Raw genomic sequence first — 21,218 nt, 5'->3', positions numbered from 1 at the left:
TTTAACGCCATTAATCGTCCATTACTCATGACGGATCATGAGCCATGATTCTCCGAATGGCTATCAATAAATTGAGGTAATGTATTTCTCCTCCCCTATATAAAATGAGACCACCGATGACCCTTGGATAAGTTTTGCTTAAGCTAAAAAGTTCCTACTTGCTGCTTCTCTCTTTTTCTGTTCCAAAAGCTCCGACTAACTTAAGCTTCGAAGTATTTTTCATTGAAAAATTTTTGATGATTGGACTTCTTGTAGGTACTAAGGAGCGCTCAAATCCTCTTCGGATCACCACCGACCACTTTCTTTCTCCTCAGACCTCGACCAACCTCGGGTACTCTTCGATCCGGAGCATTGCGGCAATAGGGAGTATAATCATTTTCAACTTTTGTTTAAAATTTACAAATAATTTTGCTAATTAAGTTTTTTTTTAAAAAAATTCTTAGCTAATATTCGTTTTGAGGAAAAAAAAAAAAAAAAAATCGGGGCGAGGACAAATTCTTTCCGAATCGCATTCTGGTTCGCCGGCTGGTCCAAGTCCCTGCTCGTAGGGCATCGTTCACAGCCTTCTGTTGGTGTGGGTTTCTGCCCCCGTCGCTCCCACGTCCAAGTTCTCTGATTCCACCGCGGCGCGGCGGGCTTTGGCAGTCGGTGAGGAGGGCGAAGGGTGATCCCATTGCCATTTCCCAATCCCAAAACCATAGTCCGATGATGGGACTGGTTAGGCCGCAGTTCGTGCTGTTCGGGGATTCCATCACCGAGCAGTCTCTCAGGCCCGGCGGATGGGGCGCCGCTCTCGCCGACACCTACTCCCGAAAGGTCTTCCTCATACACTCACTTCCCTTAGCACTATCCCCTGTCCTCTCATGTTGGATTGGAACGAGAGATCAAAATCGTTTCTTGTCATCATTGTTCTTATGTTCGTCTTTCATTCTCTCCCCGCTTTTTGTCGTGGCTCGTTCCATCTCATGGTTATTTGCTGTGGATCTTGAAGAAACCCGGTTCTTGTTTCTTGGAACTCCTTTTCTTTGCGGGTTTAACTAACTTCTAATGTCCATATCTTTCACCTGATCCCTGCTTGAAACCCAAATTACGATGTCAAAGCATAAGAAGAAGAAAGAGGACCCTGTTTAATGTATTTTACATCCTTGCATTAATAACTTGAAAATCAGTTGCGACTTCCATCTAAATCAATTCAATGAATTTTCTTGTTACATATTCTGTATCTCTACGTACTATCCTCTCTTCTTGATTTTGGGCATACTTTTTCCTCCTCCTTGTCCAATGTTTCCTTCATGTCTGTAGCATACTGTTTCGAGGCATATGTTGCAGACGAAACTGCAAGAACATGGAAATTATTCTGTGGAAAGAAGAAAAAGTCATCACAAGATCCTTTCAGATGCCTTCGGCATCTTTTAGTTTGACACTAATTAAGTTAATATGATGATGTAGGGGTTAAAGTATTTGTTGCTTGGTTTAAGTTAAACAAGGGGAGATGGTCTGCCATGGATCTTGGAGAAGAGAGGTTTTGACGGAGACGAGAATGTAACTAAATTATTAGAGGCCAAAGTATAGCCTTGATGTCTGTAGGACTTCCATAGTCCAGATCACAACCACTATATCTTTTAAAATTTCATAAGACTCAAAGCAGGACGCTTTTGAAGAGTCAATTCCTTTACTCATAATAAAAGCACTTATTTTCCCACTGAAAAAGGAAGGATTATGTTTTAACATGAGCCCTTCAAAACAGCCTTTTTGTTTTCATAGTCTCCAAATATCCTCATCTTTTCTCCTCACGATCACAAACATAATTAGTATTCCCTTCATAGTATTTTTGCAATTATATGATCTCAGACAACAATCCACTTTGTTCTCCATTTGAGTCAACTGCTAAGCTTGCCCCATGATGGTCACTCTTTGGTTCTATCCTTCTTGAATGTACTGGCCATGACAAGATTCTTATCTGTTCAACATTTGAACTCTCTATATTTGCTTCATCTTTGTTTGAACTTTCACTTAGGCCTTCATGTTTCTAGAGTTTACACAACATTTAGAAGCACATATTTGCTTGGCCATTTCAATCGATGCCTAACTATGAAGCTATGTGTGTGCGTGCGTGCACATGTGCGTGTGTGTACAAACACATAATATAAGATGGATTATGCTTCTCTAAAGAGGCGAGGATATTAATTACCAAAAAAGAGAGGAGAGGGTATCCACCCCTCTTAATTCCAATTGCAACAGAAGAGCATCCAAATCGAAAATCCACATTATTGATCATGATCTGTAATGGCATATATCATGGCCAACATTGTAGATCTTTAAGTTGGATGCTTCGTTATTGATTTTGGAGTCGAGAGAAATAAACACCCTCTCCCTTGAGAAGAGCATAGACATCTCTCTTTAAATATATCTATTATTATGCATACATATTTGCATACATGCACACGTGTATGTATGCATACACACACACACACATGTGTTATATGTGTACATACACCCACATGTCCATGTATGTATGTATGTAAAAAGCATCCATAGAGCAGTTTAGAATATCAAAACAACATAGTCCATTCTTCATACATCAACTTCTACATGAACGTCATTTAATTATCATTCAAATCCATAGATTTTAATCCATATTTCATATTTCAATATTAATGTCATAGATGTTTTTTTTTTAAAAAATAATGAAAACATCCTCTACATATTTGAAAGTGTCATAGAAGTATCTGGATTGTAGAGTTTATCCAGGAAGTTTTCGGATTGGTTTTTCAAATTTTTGAAAAAGAAGATCCTTGACACAAGTATCAAATGCATATCCAAGAAGTATATAACTAGTCTCAATATGTGATGCATATCCAATGCAGTCATGCATGTGATTTGACATATCTGTGCTTCCTAGGTGCTTGACATTCTTTTATCTTCTAGTCGAAGTTAAATTCCACAGTCTTTTGTTGGTCCCACTAATCAAATTCATTACACCAAAGAGATATGAACAGTGTAAGTCACTTTTTCTGTATTTTTTGATGGAATCCCAGTTCAAACGAAAGTATATTGGTTTTCACCTTTGTTTCTTTTTTTTTTTTTTGTGGGGGGGGGGTTGTGGTAATGTTTTCTTTTGTTTGTTATATGTGAAAGTTGCTTTCTTCAGGGACACAATTTAAGCCTATAACACCATGACTATTTGTTGTTTTTTCCTCTCTCCTTATCATTACTTATGTGGCTCTGTTTTTCTTAATTCTAGGTAGATATAATTGTTAGAGGTTATGGTGGGTATAACACGAGATGGGCTTTGTTTTTACTTAATCATCTCTTTCCTCTGGTAAGATTCGAGCTGATTTACAATAGATCTATTACCATTATGCCTATTCCTTTTATTTACATACATATATATACTTAAACACAAACACGTACACATGTGTGTGTGTGTGTATACGCATATGTACATGCATGCATATATATACCCACACACACACACACACACACACACGCACGCATGCACGCATGCATATATATATACATACATGCATATATATGTACATATATGCATATGCATGCAAATGTATGCACATATATGTATAGATACACATGTATGCTGATGATTTGTATTTTTTTACTTCCTTTCTTTACATGTCAAACATTTCTATGTTATTGTATGATGCAAATGCTGGAAATAAACAGTTCCCATAACTCATCAAACTTCTTTTAACTGGGGCTAGAATTAGGCTCATCTATGCCATAGATGGAAACTTTCCTCGCATGTGACTGTTCATTTACCTTATTTGATCATCAAATTTAAATCTTTTTTGACCATGCATGGTTTTCATCATTTAGTTAAACTTCTCAGCTACCTTTTTTTGTCTATATTGTGTTGATGATCCATATATACCATCACATACCTGCATTCCCAAATTGATAAACATTATCTTGATATTTGTGTAACTTTCTATTTGAATATCTCTATACTACTGTTCCTTTTGTGTATCATTGTTATTATATAGAAATTCTGATTGATTTTTCTTTCTTATTTATTAATTGATCTTAAAGGACAATGCAAAGTTCACTCTTTTTTTCTCCTCAGAGCTGCCCAACACCTCCCGTTGCTGCAACTATATTTTTCGGCGCTAATGATGCAGCCCTCCTGGGAAGATCAAGTCAACGACAACATGTGCCTGTTGAAGAGTACAAGGAGAATCTTAGAAAAATTGTTGATCATCTAAAGGTTATAAGTTATAGGTTTTTTATATATTAAATGTCTATAGGTTCAATGTATAAGAGTTTAACTTTTGGACTTTGCTGGTTCATGTCACTTGTCAGGCCGGTTTTGGCACGCAGCTATAGTTTGGTATGGTTTAGTGTCAACACAGTGGCACATCTTGTATTTTCCAGGACAACTTTGCTGTTTGTCAGCTTGGCATGGCATGTACATGCTACCACTGGCTAGCACACCCGATGATAGAGACATTTAAATCCTTCATATACATGCATTTATATAAATATATGTATGTATGCATTTATCTATGTATACATATACATAAATGTACATGTATATATATGTATGTACAGAAAGGGTCAACTCTCCTTTCTGTAGGCTCAATCCTATGAAAGTAAATCAAAGATAGACATTCTAAATGAGTGATCTACACCATTGGTGGTGATCTAGATCATCAAAAATATATATAAAGTAGAAATCATGTGTTGAAGATGATTTGCCCATGTATTAGCCGGGTAAGGATAAACTATTTTAATGGCTTGATATGATGGTTTTGTCCAGCCGTTGGAGATATCTTGTCACCCTTCAAGAATTGATGTTCAACACTTGAACAGCTTCTCTGGGGCTTCAGGCCCTCCATTATAAAAAGATCAATTAATCAATCAAAGCTGATGATACAGCTTCTGTGATTCTTAAGTGCTGTTCAGGTCTCTTGCACTATCTTTTTTCCTTCACTGGCTTTTCATCAAGCTTTGATGGTTTGGCAGCATATCAGTACTAAAAATGACCAACAAGCCAGATATTATATCGTTGGTTGGCATTATAAATTCTCTTTTGTTATTTGTCCTAATCGAGGCTCAGTTTAAGTTCTTTGACATAACTCCACTTACCATCCACATTTTTATTGAGGAAAATCAATGTCAAGGGGCCTTAATTTGCATTATGATTGGATTAAAGAATGCCACTTTACATCAATTAACTATATCCTGATAGATAGTAACTTACACTCATCTCAAGCTACTCTGGTACAAAATTTCCACGATTTGTGTATAGGATATGAATGCTCAAGTATCTTCAAATACATTTCACAACAGAGGATGGCTACATTAGCTGTTTTGCAAAATTACTAGTACCAGTCATTGTTAATATTGTCTCATCTTTCATGAAGAATCCTAAGAAGATGTTACATGAGTGAATAAGGGACACGTTTGACCTAAAAAAATGATGGCCTCTTTTTTCTTAAAAAAAATATGTCAAAGCCTTGAAGGCATTATGCGTATTCTAGAATAGGTTGTCGCTGTTATTGCAGTCTAGATACTCCTTTCTAATTCTAGAAATATGATGGAATGCTGCATTTCCAAAGTATAGAGCCCAGCTGTAATATTCTGGAGATCATAGTCTGGTAAATTTAAGAGGGACTTTTTTTTTCCTTTTTTTTCTCCATCTAGGATATAATCAAGAAATTTTGCCGTTTTTTCTGCATTGAACTCTCAGCATGATTGCCCTCTTAATTGCCTAATTTAGATGCTTTTGCTTGCTTTTCTCAAATCTTAATTTATATCTGCACTCTTTTGTACAGATGCATAAATTCCAGCCTAATATCATCTCATGCACTATGTGATCTTTCAGGAATGTTTATCCAACATGCTGGTGGTATTAATCACTCCACCTCCTGTCGATGAGGATGGGCGGAAAGAATATGCACGGTTTGATGTCTTCCCCTTCCATTTTCACACCATAGGGATTTGTGATCTTTTTCATATTAGATTTGGCCCCTGTTAACTGATTGACTAAACAATATACTGTAATTAAAATTCCCCTGCAAGGACCAGTATTCAAATGAGTATGACGCAGAAATTATAACAATATTTTCCAGACTGCAATTAGATTTTATGAAATAGAAATATGAACTTCTAATGGTTAATTAACTATTTTTCAAGCATTAAAGTATCCTAAAATTTTAGGTTAAAAACTATGATGTTGAAAAGGTTTTCATGTGGGACTTCTATTCATTTTTCATCAAAGTTAGGTAACATAGGCTTACAAAATGCTTGTTAGGGTTAAAAAAAAAATGCTGTTGAGCATTTGAACACCTATTCTAGTCTGCTCATGATGTATTTGGTCAGTTATTTTCTGAAATAAGGCTGGCTTTTTTTTCCCAAGATCTGTATATGGTGAGAAGGCTGCAACGCTGCCAGAAAGGACAAATGAGATGACTGGTGTCTATGCAAGTCAGTGTGTTCACTTGGCTGAAGAGTTGCATATTCCTTGCATTAACTTATGGTCGCAGATGCAAGAAACTCCAGGATGGCAGAAAAAGTTCCTCAGGTTGGTTGGTCTTACACACTGACTTTGAAAGGTTTGACTAATAAGGTGGTTAGGGTGGCTCATGATTTTCAGTAGGTTGGTCTGCAATATGATAACACATATGTTAAAACTAGCATGTCTGAAATAAGATTACCTTTTAATTGTACCTATTGCTTCTACAAAAGGTGCTTTTTTTTTGTTTTATGTATGGTGAAAGGATCATGGTACTTTGTTTTGGTGTCTATGTATGCATGTCTTATGATTTTTGGTGTCTCTGGTGTACTTATACTTTACTCCAAGCTTTATCACAATATGTCTTACATATTGTTTAGATGAAAATCCTCCTGGTAGAATTTGAACCACATTCCTATTAATGCAAAACACATTGGGACCATCTAATGTAGAAAGGCATACTGTTAATTTTTACAATCTGAAGTACTTAGATGATTGACTAGAACTCTGATGAAAACTGATGCATCAGAAGTGTCCCAAAAATCAACAACTTTTTGATGCTAAGAAAGCACCCGCATTTTAAATGCGAAAGTACAAATTTTTAAGATGTCTAGATTATTATAGCAGCTTGAATTTTGTTAAGAAAATGACTTATTCCTAACAACCTATGCTATACGACACACAAGTTTGCTCTTATACATTTTTGCCGGGAGCCAATTACTTGTGCTCTACCAAAGCATTATGACACTACCATACAATATATGCATGCCTGCATGCATGAAAATACATGCATAGGTAATGTACATGTGCAAATTGTTAGATATGTGCCCTAGAAGCCAATCTTGGCTAGCACATATTTTTCTAGGATATATTTTGTACTTGATGGGCAGTCTTAATAATCAATCATGTTTATGTGTCCATGATTTATCCTAGAAATTAACAAAGATGATTTTGTATATTCTCAAGGTGTTGAGAATTTGAGACATACATCATTAATGGTTAATTTCTAAATACTTCTGATCGAAGGATCGTCACGGAGGACAGTGATCAATCCATTCGAGATTGGTACACGGATCATCTCTCTTTAGGATAGATGAATCTTGAGTCTGCGGTACAGAGACACTGGGATGAGAGTGCAGGTGGTTGTTAGAGAACAACTTGCACTGAGTGTGACCAACACGAGAAACCACTTGAATATCTACTCACTCGTCAGTGATTTTTCTTGATGCTGCAGTATGGTGACTGATCCTTTGACCTGCGGTGTGTTGGCTATTCGCAGCGAGGCTACATAGTTTGACTGCACGTTCCTTAGTCCCTAGTCATATGGATCCTTGCTGTGTATGTTGACTATGTAGGTTCAAGTTCGCTGTTTGGAGTAGGATACACTTAGATGGAATCTATCGATCTTGATAGAAAAGGAGAAGTCCTATGCGATTCGTAAGACTGAGTTCAGAAAATCTCTGGCCAGAGTAAGTGTGAATACTGGAAATGAGTTTTCACGAGATTCACAAATGAACTCGAGTCGAGCCAATCTAGCATATGACTGATGATGGGGTTTGACGAGTTCTCCATGACCTCCGTCAAGTCGGGACTCTCGATAGAGGGATTGTATCACACGATAACTGCACCTAGGGGTTCATTTTTCTGTTCTGCTGGGTTGCCGCTACATGTTGCTAGACGTCACTGGTGGATCGTGAGAATTCATTAAGATCTTTTTCTGATCAACAATTTTTGTTGAGGTGAGTTGAAATCGTTTCAGCCCACGAAAAGAGTTTTGATGATACTGTGATGGAGATCACGGTATGTCTCACTACCAGACAGAATAGAATCTGAGGGGTCACACATAAAAGGAGCATGATCTGATCAATAGTTTGGATTATATTTGAATTATCAATTGGATTGATAGTTTGAATATTAAAAACTGCTAATTTGTAAGCGCTACAGTTTTGGCAGCTGCTAATTGTTAGCGTAGAGATTTAATTGCAAGTGTTGCAATTTTTGAAGGTTAATTAAATTATGAATTAAGTCTTAATTAATTTAAATTAGATTTAATTTAATTAGACTTAATTTAATTTAATGTTAATGGGGTTTAATTATCCAATCAGATTTGGATTTTAAGTCTGATTAGATCAGGCTTGACAGTCTTTTCGATTTCGGCTCGTTTCGGACTCGATTTGAATCCGATTGAGGTCCTATTTGAACCAGATGAACCATGACTCGGAGAGCCCAAGTTCTCTGGGACTCTCTAGAAATCACGTCAAAAGGAGAAGTGGGGTGTTGTTTTTCACGTCCTTTTTTTCTTGCACGCGTGAAAGGAGAGGGGGCGCCAATAGTTGGCGCTCCATCTTATTTGAAACTCTTTTTCATCTAGATTTTTTTTTATTTGAATTTGATTCAAAATAGAATAAAAATCTCTCTAATTGGGGCATGGAAGCATTTTTTTGTGCGACAAAAAAATTGGAGAAAGGAGGACATGCGCTAATTGTTGGTGTGAGACATCTCTCTTTCTTTCTTTCCTTATCTCAACGCATCTCATCCATTCTTTTTGTTTTGGACACCTAAGATCAAATGGATTTGATCTATTAAGGCGTTAAGAAGGGTTTGGGGCATGAGAGATCTGGTTGGAGCGACAAAAGTAAAAGGAGGAGAGAAGACGTGCATGAGATATGAAGAACGTCTTCTTTCTACATCAAAATTCTTCCCAACGTCTTCTTCTCCCTTCTCCCCTTTATCCAACGCCCAGATCTGATAGAGATCAGATCTAAGAAGAGAAAAGAGAGAGAAGAAGAGAAGAAGAAGGGTTCTTCTTCTCTTTATGGTGATCTGGTTCAGATCCCGACGGATCTACGCGAAAGAGTTTCCGTAGTATTCTTCTTCAAGATTTGGAAGAAGAAATCAAGATCCAAAGATGAGGAGCGAGATCTGCGAGGTGTTAGTACATCGGTGATCTCGGTGCTCCGATCAGACGGCTTTGTGTGGATACCAACAGAGGCCGAATGCGTGTGCAGCTACGATCAGAACCCGAGACATCCGTAGGATCCGAGGTTTGGAGATCTGATCTCCATTTGTTTTTTTTAACAGTTTGTTTTTTATTTCAGATCGTTGGTACATATTCGTATCAAGATCCATGCTACGATTTTCAGATCGGATCTGATACATGTAAATTAAAATTATTTTAATTTATTTTCGTTGCATAGATATTTCGAAAAAAATTTTGAACTACACGTACGAAATCGTAGCATTTTCTAACAGTGGTATCAGAGCATAGGTTCTGATACGAACATGAAATCCTCTCAGATCTGATATTTGGTTTGTAGAAATCAGATCTGAAGGTTAATAAGATGATCACATCATTCTGAAGTAAGGTTGTCCTGGCATAACCCTTGTTATGCTGAACGGTTGTCCTAAAATGATGTAGAACATCGATTAAGGTTAGATCTGATTTTTCTGCATGCTGTAATATAATTATAGGATTATTTTAGATCTGAAATGATTTCAGATCTAAAATAAATCATGAGTTATCAGATCTGAAATTGATTTTAGATCTGAATATTTTAATTAGGATGTAATTTGGATCTAGTATGTTGCTGAAATTTTTTCTACATGCATAGATTTAATATTATTGTTCATATGTTTGACATGTGAAAGATAATTAGGTCTGATTTTTAATTGATTACATATGTGATATGTTAGATTAAATTCTTAGTAGCTTGATAATTGAATTGGAATAGTCACCATGACCGTCCGATCATAAGATGATGAAGGGATTAAAGTCCCTCTCTCGTCCATTCGATAGGTTCTCTTTAATGACGTGTAGGGGTGCCGACTGTGATGTTTCCTATGAAGATGAACGGCGAACAGAAAATTGTATGTCTGACATATTTTAATTTAAATCAGATTATGCATGTATTTTTATGTGTTTTAGATCGTAAAATGTTATATTTGATATATTGTTTGACACACGATCTAAAACTTAAATTTCTGCAAAACCTTAGATCCAAAATCTTAGGCTTTGTTTGCATGAGAGCATGAAACTATAACTGGTATGCCTATGGAGTCGACTCAATTCTCGATTGGGTTGACTTAAGCGCTTGGTGAGTTGACTCATTTTTATTGGAGTCGACTCAAGATCCTGGTAAGTCAGCTCATTTGCTGATGGGCCGACTTAATTGTGCAGGTTAGGTCTATAGGTTTATGTTTGTCTTAGTGTGTGCCGACTCACTGTGACAAGTCGATTCATGTATGAGGATGAATTGACTCGATTCTGCAAATAGTGATATTGTATAAGATACAATATAAATGGTTTAGATTAGAAAATATTTCGAGATCTAAACCCAAACCCATGTACATTATGCACTTAATTAAGAATTAAGATTTGAAATTATAAGATCTGAAATTACAAATTTAAGATCTAAATTTCAATGCATAAAATATGGGCTTTCGGGTATGGGTTGAACAAATTAGTTTAGAAACTAAACTACAACTAGGGTCATTGATTAGATCCGATTTTGAGCAGTTGATCGAACCTAATCAAGAATTGATTGGGATTAGATCAAAGGGGCTTAAAATTGAAATTTAGTTGTAGTTGGTCAAATTGATTCACATGTGATGTGAATTGATTAAGTCACGACCGAATTTGGCTCAGTGGTTCGAGCTCGAGTCTATAGGTTAACCTAATTAATTCTAATCAATCAATTTGGTGTCTAAGGCAAGTATTAGATGGTAGTTATTTAATTGATTCTGTTGTCTGATCTGGCCAATTCGTTGGTGTCTAAGGAAAGCAATGGGGGATCCTCACTCATCTTTACTTATTTGGCCATCTTGGGAGATTATGTTTTGTATTAGGTTACCTGTTGACCCGAGTTTATCCGTACCGACTAGGTTGGTCAGACATGAAATGTGCTGATCTAAACCAGATTAGTCATTACATCAGATATATGTGACTAATTAGAAGAGATCTGAACTCAAATCTCCTCACTGAATATTAAGTCTACTGGTCTTCCACTGTTGTAGAGATGCGGGTGTCTTTTTCAGCATTGATCGTTCTCGGCTGGTTACAGTGGTTCGGTTGCATCGAAAAGGCACAATCACTCTATTGGCATCAGATGCCCCAAGGTAAAGATGGGGTTGGCCCAATAACTGTTAGGTGAGGGACCCAATGACGGTTTTGCACTCGTTGGTGAACGGTGGGTTGGACTTAACTAAAGAATGTGCTAATAACTGTTAGGTGAGGCCACAAGACTTAGAGACGAAGTCGCTGCAACATGCTTGGAGAAGCATCTGGACAAAGAGTTATCCACGCCTTGATATACGTGTCATCAATAAACTGTTAGGTGAGGTGCCGTATATCGATGGGACCGCAGCACCCATTAGAACCTATTATCGCGTTAGGATTTTCGTTTTTTCACCCGAGGAGTGTGAGAGACTCGAAAAATTAGTGGGAGCTTTTTGTTTGTTTTTAAAGTCCCTAGAACAAACTATCACAAGTATAATCATCTAATTAAATCTTTACTCTCTATGATGAATTCTTCAGCTTCCAATCCTCTAGCTCGAATTCTAGATATTCAACACTTAACCAAAATCGACTATATATTCTGGCTCAAAATCTAAGAATAGTTCTTAACTTTTAGAAATTAAATTATGTTCTTGATCAGGTTAACCCAATGTCATCAGCTTATCCAATCCATAGTTAATGAGCTATACTTGGCAAATGGTTGGACATTGACAATTAGGTTAGGTGCTATAAATTAGATTCCATAATCGATGAGATCCAATATATGCATAAGGACATGTAGACTGTCAATGACATGCTGATTCATCTGCAATAGTTGTAAGATGATCAGAATCGCATAATGCATGAGATGCATGATGGGCAGTTTGTCTATGATCGATGATCAAGGATATTGAAGAGCTTGAACATGATCGTGCATAAAAAATTATTAATGGATTTGATCTTGTAATTTTGATTCATACGGATAGTTTATGAAACTATTATATGAATAAATATTATAGCACCTTAACTGAATCGGTCGATATGCTGGTAATTAAGGGACCGTGAAAGGTTCAGAGATACATACCTGGAGAACCTAAAGAAATATTGATATGCTTTTGGAAAGTATGTCAAATTGCTGAATATTAATCTTACGGTTTTTTCTTTTTCATTAGACTCTAATGCATATTACACACTTTAACATAAGGTCTAAAGAACGAAGAGGACCAAGGTAAGGTGAAGTGACTTTTTGAGTTGGCAATGGTGCAAAAGTTGCACTAGGCCGTGGGCACCTAATCTCGGAGATTACCGTTTGGATTTGGTTCTTGATCATTTGCATAGTGATGCATTTGAGAAATTATTTGAGCAAATAGTGAATGCCATTGGGTCTAAGAGATCCAGATCCAAATAACCTGAAGTATATAAATGATTCTTTTGGCTAGGTCATGTATGAGATAAAATGATTTACTCATTGGAGAACATGGGCCTTTGGGTCATTGACTGTTAAGTCATATCTAGTTTGTGAATCATCTCTTTGAAGATTAATGATCAACCTGTCCTTTATTGGTTAAAGGAATAGGACTACCGAGATACTTACCTTAGTACACATACAATGTGTATGGCCCATTTGATGAACCAGACTAGGAGGTTATCACTACTTCATCACCTTTACCGATGAGCATCATGATATAGGTATGTAGGTGAGATACAAATCTGAAAGACTTTGAAAGGCTCAAAGAATTCAGATATGAAGTAGAAAAGATAAATCGAAAAAAAATCCTAAAGGTACTTTGATTAGATCGAAGATGCAATACCAAATTAGAAAATTTATCGAATATCTAAAGAGAATGGCATAATTTCATGATGGAATTCTCCTTGTATACCTTAGCTCAACGGTGCATATGTGAGGAGCGATGGCACTGTATGAGATATGGTCCGGACCATCATGAACATCACTAATTTAACTATTATTTTTTAGAAGCAAGGTTTAATTTCTGAAATTTAAATTAGGTTTTCTTTAAAGTTAGTTTCACCACACCATATGAGATATGATATGGTGGACAAGTTAGAGGATAGATATGTGAGAACTCGTTTATAGGGTATCCCAAAAGGTGTCTGAGATATCGCTTTCTCTTTCCAGTGGTTCACAATGTGATTGTGAGCAATCATACTGTTTTTTTAGAAACAGTGGAAGGATAAACTCAAAGTGAAAAAATATCTGAAGAATGAGTTACAAGATCTGTACAATCTATTTAAGATGAGCCAGTATATATAATACTTCCTCCTCCTCGTAGATCTAGTAGGATCTCCTATCTTTTAGAAAGGTACTTGGTATTCTTATAAAGAATTTAGAGAAAGTGTTTCTTGAGGGAGATTGGGAACATAGGGATGATCCCAAAACTTACAACGACATGATACGAGGAATCATACAGTTACATAAAGGTCAGTGGGAGGGTTTCATGCTGACATCGATTATGATGTGGTTACATATAAAATTTTCTTTTCAAAGACCTAGATCAAACATTCTGAAAATAAAAGTTTATAGAGATAGATCCCAAAAGGATGTTTGTTTTCATAGATAAGTACATAGAAGAGGTGCTGAAAGGGTTTAGCATTGAAATCTCCAAGAGGGATCCGTTATCCTCTTGGGCATAGGTGTATGCCAAGTTATGTACTTGACTTGGTATATCTTGCTGTGAAAGTCATAAGCAGATATTAGTCGAATCCAGACTGGATGCAATGGATTGCTATGAAAATATCCCCAAGTACTTGAGAAGCACTAAGGGATTATTCTTCATATTTGAAGAAGGGTTAGAGCTAAGAGTGGAAGGATACACTGATGCTGATGCTGATGGTAGAATGTCTATATCAGTATGTATTCTTAAATTATGTTAGTTCGATACGATGAAAGTGTTCCAAGCAATCGACTAATGGAAGTTAAATATGCTATAGATGTGCAGGATGCATTCTGGTTCTTATAATAGTTGTAGAACTAGATGTCATACCATTGGATGCTATGACATTGTACCGCAAAGATAATGGTCTATAGCCTTCGCTAAGGAGCCAAGATCTCATCAGAAGTCCATGCACATAAAATAGATATACGCGATTACCTCAAGTAGAAATACATAGAGGTGAAGAGAGTAGACTCCACATGATAGTGGTAGGCCCAAGTCACTTAGCCAGCTAAACATCGAAGCCTATCTTCAGAAGATAGGCTCAGGTATATGGCAGATTGGTTTTAGTGCAAGTGAAAGTTTGTTAGATGTGTGCCCTAGAAGGCAATCTTGGTTGACACATATTTTTTAGGGCATGTTTTGTACTTGATGGATAGTCTTAATAACCAATCATGTTTGTGTTCATGATTTGTCCTAGAAATTAACAAAGATGATTTTGTATATTCTCAAGGTGTTGAGAATTTGAGACATACATCATTAGTGGTTAATTTCTAAATACTCCCGATTGAAGGATCGTCACGAAGGACAGTGATCAATCCATTCGAGATCGGTGCATGGATCATCTCCTTTTAAGGCAGATGAGTCTCGAATCTACGGTATAGAGACACTGGGGTGAGAGTGCAGGTGGTTGTTAGAAAATAACTTGCACCGAGCGTGACCAATACGAGAAACCACTTGGCTGTTTACTCACTTATTAGTGGTCTTTCTTGATACTGCAGTAGTGTGACTGATCTTTTGACCTGCGGTGTGTTGGCTATTCGCAGCGTGGCTACATAGTTTGACTGCATATTCTCTTGGTCCCTAGCCATATGGATCCTTACCGTGTATGTTGGCTATGTAGGTTCAGGTTCGCTGTTTGGAGTAGGATACACCTAGATGGAATCTATCGACCTTGATAGAAAAGGAGAAGTTCTATGCGATTCGTAAGACTGAGTTCAGAAAAATCTCTGACCAGAGTAAATGTGAATACTGAAAAAGAGTTTCCACGAGATTCACAAATGAATTCGAATCGAGCCAGTCTAACTGATGATGGGGTTTGACGAGTTCTCCATGACCTCCGTCAAGTCGGGACTCTCGATAGAGAGATTGTATCACACGATAATTGCACCTAGGAATTCACTTTTCTGTTTTGCTAGGTTGCCACTACATGTTGCTAGACGTCACTGGTGGATCGTGAGAACTCATTAAGATCATTTTCGGATCAACGATCTTTGTTGAGGTGAGTTGGAATCGTTTCAGCCCATCGAAAAGAGTTTCGATGATATTGTGATGGAGATCACGGTATGTCTCACTACCAGACAGAATAGAATCTGAAGGATCACACACAAAAAGAGTATGACCTGATCAATAGCTTGGATTATATTTGAATTATTAATTGGATTGATAGTTTGAATATTAAAAACTGCTAATTTGTAAGCGTTACAGTTTTGGCAGCTGCTAATTGTTAGCGCAGGGACTTAATTGCAAGTATTGTAATTTTTGAAGATTGATTAAATTATAAATTTAATATTAATTAATTTAAATCAGATTTAATTTAATTAGATTTAATTTAATTTAATATTAATTGGGTTCAATTATCCAAATCAAATTTGGATTTCAAGCCTGATTGGATCAGGCTTGACGGCCTTTTCGAATTCAGCTCATTTCGGACTCGATTTGAATCTGATTGAGGCCCTATTTGAACTAGATGAACCATGACTCGGAGAGCCCAAGTTCCCTGGGACTCTCTCTCCAGAAATCATGCCAAAAGGAGAAGTGGGGCATTGTTTTTCACATCCTTTTTTTCTCGCATGCGTGAAAGGAGAGGAGGCGCCAATAGTTGGCGCCCCACTTTATCTGAAACTCTTTTTCATCCAGATTTTTTTCTATTTGAATTTGATTCAAAATAGGATAAAAATCTCTCTGATTGGGGTGTGGAAGCATTTTTTTGTGCGACAAAAAAATTGGAGAAAGGAGGGCATGCACTAATTGTTGGCGTGAGACATCTATCTTTCTTTCTTCCCTTATCTCAACGCATCTCATCCATTCTTTTTGTTTGGACGCCCAAGATCAAATGGATTTGATCTATTAAGGCGTTAAGAAGGGTTTGGGGCGTGAGAGATCTGGTTGGAGCGACAAAAATAAAAGGAGAGGAGACGTGCGTGAGATATGAAGAACGTCTTCTTTCTTGCATCAAAATTCTTCCTAATGCCTCCTCCTCCTTCTCCCCTTCATCCAACGCTCAGATCTGATAGAGATCAGATTTAAGAAGAGAAAAGAGAGAGAAGAAGAGAAGAAGAAGGGTTCTTCTCTTCATGGTGATTTGGTTCAGATCCTAACGGATCTGTGCGAAAGAGTTCGCGCAGCGATCTTCTTCTTCAAGATTTGGAAGAAGAGATCAAGATCCAAAGATGAGCAGCGAGATCTGCAAGGTACTAGCACACCGGTGATCTATGTGCTCCGATTAGGTGGCTCCGTATGGATACCAGCAGAGGTCAGGTGCGTGCGCGGCTACGATCAGAACCCGGGACATCTGCAGGATCCGAAATATGGAGATCTGATCTCCGTTTGTTTTTTCTAACAGTTTGTTTTTCTATTTCAGATTTCAAATCGTGGGTACATGTTCGTATCAAGATCCATGGTACGATTTTCAGATCGGATCTGGTACATATAAATTAAAATTATTTTAATTTATTTCCACTGCATAGATGTTTAAAAAAAATTTTGAACTGCGCGTATGAAACTGTAGCATTTTTTGACACAAATTGTGTATGCATGAATGTCTTTCTGTATATAATGCCAATGCCCAAGTTGAGGCTTTCTGTCTACACCATTAGTCAAATATGTAGGTCAAAGAAAAGAGTTAAATACAGTCCTTACAGGATAGATATACTCTTTGTCCTTCCTCTCGCACAGACATGCCCACGAGCGAGGAACAAGAAATGTGGATCAAACTAAAAGTGAGAGTATTTTCATTAATACGCATGAATGAAAAAAAGAAAAGCATATAGTTAGTCGATGGGATGATGTGTCTCACATGCCATGCTAAGTATGTGTCTATATGCCCGGAGATCTTTTTTTTTTTTTTTTTTTTTTTTTCCGGGTGGGGGAATGACTCCATTAGTCATGATCAGCAATATTCTAATGCCTAAAATCCAAAATCAGAAGTTTTGAATTTTTTTAAGATTTGCATTAAGCCATCAGAGAATTGACAGTTCTTGTTACCCAATCTAATAGATAGTTTTTCGTCTATGCATCATGTTTGCAGACCTCGTAAACCTTTTAGTCCCTGCAATGTTTCTATGGCTCAATAGACATTTCATATATTTCAGTGTAAGCAAAACAGATCTCAAGATCAAGATCTCTAACTTTATTCTTTCTTTGACATTATGAGAAAACAAACCATATTTGACATCAAACATATTTTACGTTCCTTCATTTTCCCTGTGATGGCTTGCATCTGCCAGCAGAAGACAATTGTGCTGTTTTATATATAATGAAAGGACAGGGATACTTTCTTTTGGTGTTGGTTCGGTTAATTTAACTTGAGTTATACATACGTTCATGCATAATGCATATGTATGTGTATATGTATGCATGGTCTATGTTTTTCAGTGTCTCTGGTGTATCTATACTTTATTGCAAGCTTTATATATCTTTTATTGCATTGTATTTTCATAATACTATTTATGATACAGTCCAATGGGAGTTTTTGGACCAGATTCTTGTTGATGCAAAATACATGGGCCTATCTAAATTATAAAGGCACACCCTTAATTACAAGCTCCAGTATTTAAACTTTCTACAACTTCAATGCAAATTTATGCATTTTTTGATGCTAAAAACACATTTGGAATACTAGCATATACAAGTTTATGATGTCTAGGTTATAATTTACAGCTTGAATTTTTGTTAAGAGAATGCCTTGAGTTGTAACAACCTATGCCTGTATGAAATATAAGTTTGCTATCATCAATTTTTACCTGGAGCTAATTACTTGTGTTCTCTAACCAAAGGATTATAACTCTACGCTATAATAGACACACACACATGCTTGCCAAATACATGCATAGAAATGTATGTAGATGTGTAATGGCACATGTGTATATGTATCTTTCTGTATATAATGCCAATGCATAAGTTGAGGCTGCTACACTGATCGTCTATCAAATTTCTAGGTTGAAGAAAAAGAGTTAAAATACACTCTTACATGTTTGATGTACTCTTAACGCTCGTGCATGCGTGTGCCCACATGCACAGCATATGTGTGAAACAAGAAATGTGAATCCTCTAAAAGTGATAGTATATTTATTAATATACAAAAATAGAAAGAAGGAAAGCATATTATTGGTTGATGGGAGCATCAATCTCAAACGCCATGCTCTCACATAAGCGCATGCGTGCAGGCACACACAGAGGGAGAGAGAGAGAGAGAGTTAGGCTGCGATCATCTTGGGGTGGGTCAGGTCCAAATCCTGCAACATTATCAGTGTGCCACTTAATCTTTACTTAACACCATAAGTCATGATTAACAATATCCTAATGCCTAAAATCCAAAATTGGGTGTTTTGAATTTTTCTTTTCCCTTTTTTTTTTTTTTTTGCATTAAGCCATCAGAGAATTGCCAGTTTTTGATAGCAAGACATGTATCGTTTTTCATCTATGCACTATGCATGCGGACCTGGTAAAGCTTCATAGTCTTGCATTGTTGTATGGTCACGAGACTTTTCATATATTTCAGTGCAAGCAAAACATATCTCAAGCTCATAATCTCTAAGTTTATGCTTTCTGTCTTTGTAAATAAACAAACTGTCTGGCATCTAAAGTATTTTATGCATCTTCATTTTCGCAGTGATGGCTTGCATCTGACAGCAGAAGGCAATAATGTTGTTTACAAAGGAGTCTTGCAGGTATTCAACAATGCTCATCTCTGTGCTGAAGAGATGCCTTATGATTTCCCTCATCATTCTGAGATTAATGGGGATCAACCTGAAAAGGCGTTTCAACAAAAAAGCTAAATGTTCGCTCGCCTTTCCATTCTGTGAACTTAGCTACTTTGAAACTCCTCAGCTCCTTACTGTGAGACATTATTGCCTAAATTGCTTGATTTCATTGTTCTTGGTCACTATATTTCTTGGAAGTGCATGATAATATGTTTGACATGCCCTTGGGCTTTGTGCCTCCGTCTTCTCCATCAGATGCTCTTATTCTCTCTGGAGATAGAATAGGTGTATATTCATGATTTGCAGCCATGCTATGCTAAATTACTGCCCCTGCTTTTCTGGACTTGATATTTTGTTTTTTTTCCTTGGATAGAGATCAAGCTAACAAGTCCTGTGAATTGCAGAGTACGTGAACCAGTATCATTTAAACCCACCACGAAAATTGTTAGTCATGTTTGAAGACATCTGAGGTTATTGGCTGTCCCGACGATTTGTTTGTTCAAAAAGAGTTTTTTATTCAATTTTAGCATCAAACGGAAATGCTAGGTTAACAACTATTCATAGAGCCCACCACGACATTCGAGACAAAGCCTGATGGCTACGGCCATTTTGAGAACTTTTGTTGTTTCTGCTGCTTGTTTTGTCCGCACGTATGCATTCAAGCATGCAAGCACACGTTCATGTGCGGTCTATTTGAAGGGTCCAGGTTGTATCTCTCGAAAAAATGATTCATCTTTTCTCTTAGATCGTGTTATAGCCACTAGGAGATCTGATTTGATCGAAGAAAGAGAGAGTTTGGAGTGCTTTGAAAGCTATGTGAGGATCAGATTTGTGTACAAAGATGAAGAAAAAGTTCGGAGAGCTTTGAGAGCTATGTGAGGTATGATCCAACTGTTGATAAGGTGAAAAAATAAGACAAGGTGCCTCCCTTATCTAATTGTGAATTATGCAATTGCAAATTACACTTGCCACTCTTATGTAATCAAATAAAAGAAATAAACTGATCTTTTCAAATATCGCCTGCTCTCTCCGCTCAAGTGCACGCACGGTCTTGTTGCACTTTAATAGATGCAATACTGTTTCGGGCCCCATGCTCATCGTTGACAGACATCGTTGACAGACCTTAGAAGGAATTATTCCATGCAGGTGCAAGTGAATCGGGATAAATCTCGGAGCATATGTACGGTGGAGAGGATGCAATCAAAAATCGGTGAAATACAGGGTAGGGTTTAGAGTATAGAGTTTAGAATTTTTTCAAAAAGACTTGATATACAGTCGTGATCTCACCAGCTCATTTTATTTATAATAAGATTAACAAATATCCTCCATTTTAATTCATGTAAACTTTTACATTTATTTATTTTTTAGATACGAACGTGGAGGACATGTTTACGAAGACAAGAACGCATTGACCGTTGGATCTCAGGCCTCCCGAGAGTTTTTGCTGCTGTAGTGGTAGAGATCCTGTTACTACATTTATATCCAAGCAATTTTTTAAAAATGAAGATTTTTCTCCAACAATCATTTGAAAAGCTTGAGTCCGTCTGAAATTTGATGTGGGTTTGCCAATGCCTGCCAGAGAAAAAAACAAAAAAATTATAAAACATAGCAAAGATGTCCCGCGGGGCATCTTGACATGGCCTCCGTATTGCATGCACCAGATGCAATTAGATCGTACAAATTTTACGGTGGATAACACGCCATGCAATTGGATCGTACAAATCTCACGGTAGACATCCCGTTACTACATTTTTTTGAAAACATGTCTTGGTCCAGAAAAAAGTCCCCTTTGGTCCTTTTGGGACTCCTGTATTTTTCTCGAAAAAAGAAAAAAAAATGATTAGATGGATGCCAAGAAAGTCCCCATGGCTTTAGAA

General features: G+C 37.0%; 1 protein-coding gene across 2 annotated transcripts; it reads left to right on the top strand.

Annotated features, from left to right (window-relative positions):
• The first annotated feature begins 470 nt into the window (after positions 1-470).
• LOC105058819 (GDSL esterase/lipase At5g62930) lies at positions 471-19,684 on the top strand. Of its 2 annotated transcripts, XM_010941875.3 has the most exons (6): positions 471-816; positions 3,245-3,322; positions 4,082-4,222; positions 5,843-5,919; positions 6,377-6,541; positions 19,251-19,684. In XM_010941875.3, exons 1-6 carry the CDS (start codon positions 706-708, stop codon positions 19,414-19,416), a joined length of 738 nt encoding a protein of 245 aa, XP_010940177.2. In that variant the 5' UTR covers positions 471-705; the 3' UTR covers positions 19,417-19,684. The 2 variants fall into 2 exon arrangements, with proteins under 2 accessions (XP_010940177.2, XP_010940178.1); XM_010941876.4 differs by lacking the exon at positions 3,245-3,322.
• Positions 19,685-21,218: the final 1,534 nt, after the last annotated feature.

The sequence above is a fragment of the Elaeis guineensis genome, chromosome 15 (genome assembly GCF_000442705.2).
Source record: "Elaeis guineensis isolate ETL-2024a chromosome 15, EG11, whole genome shotgun sequence".
Taxonomy (NCBI): Eukaryota; Viridiplantae; Streptophyta; class Magnoliopsida; order Arecales; family Arecaceae; genus Elaeis; species Elaeis guineensis.
This window is presented reverse-complemented; position numbering and strand designations above follow the sequence as displayed.

Bases quoted from the DNA above. Each gene is read 5' to 3' on its own strand.
- LOC105058819 (XM_010941875.3), top strand. From the start codon at position 706: ATGATGGGACTGGTTAGGCCGCAGTTCGTGCTGTTCGGGGATTCCATC. The intron at 817-3,244 runs GTCTTCCTCATA...TCTTAATTCTAG, and splicing joins CCGACACCTACTCCCGAAAG to GTAGATATAATTGTTAGAGG. The intron at 6,542-19,250 runs GTTGGTTGGTCT...TCATTTTCGCAG, and splicing joins TGGCAGAAAAAGTTCCTCAG to TGATGGCTTGCATCTGACAG.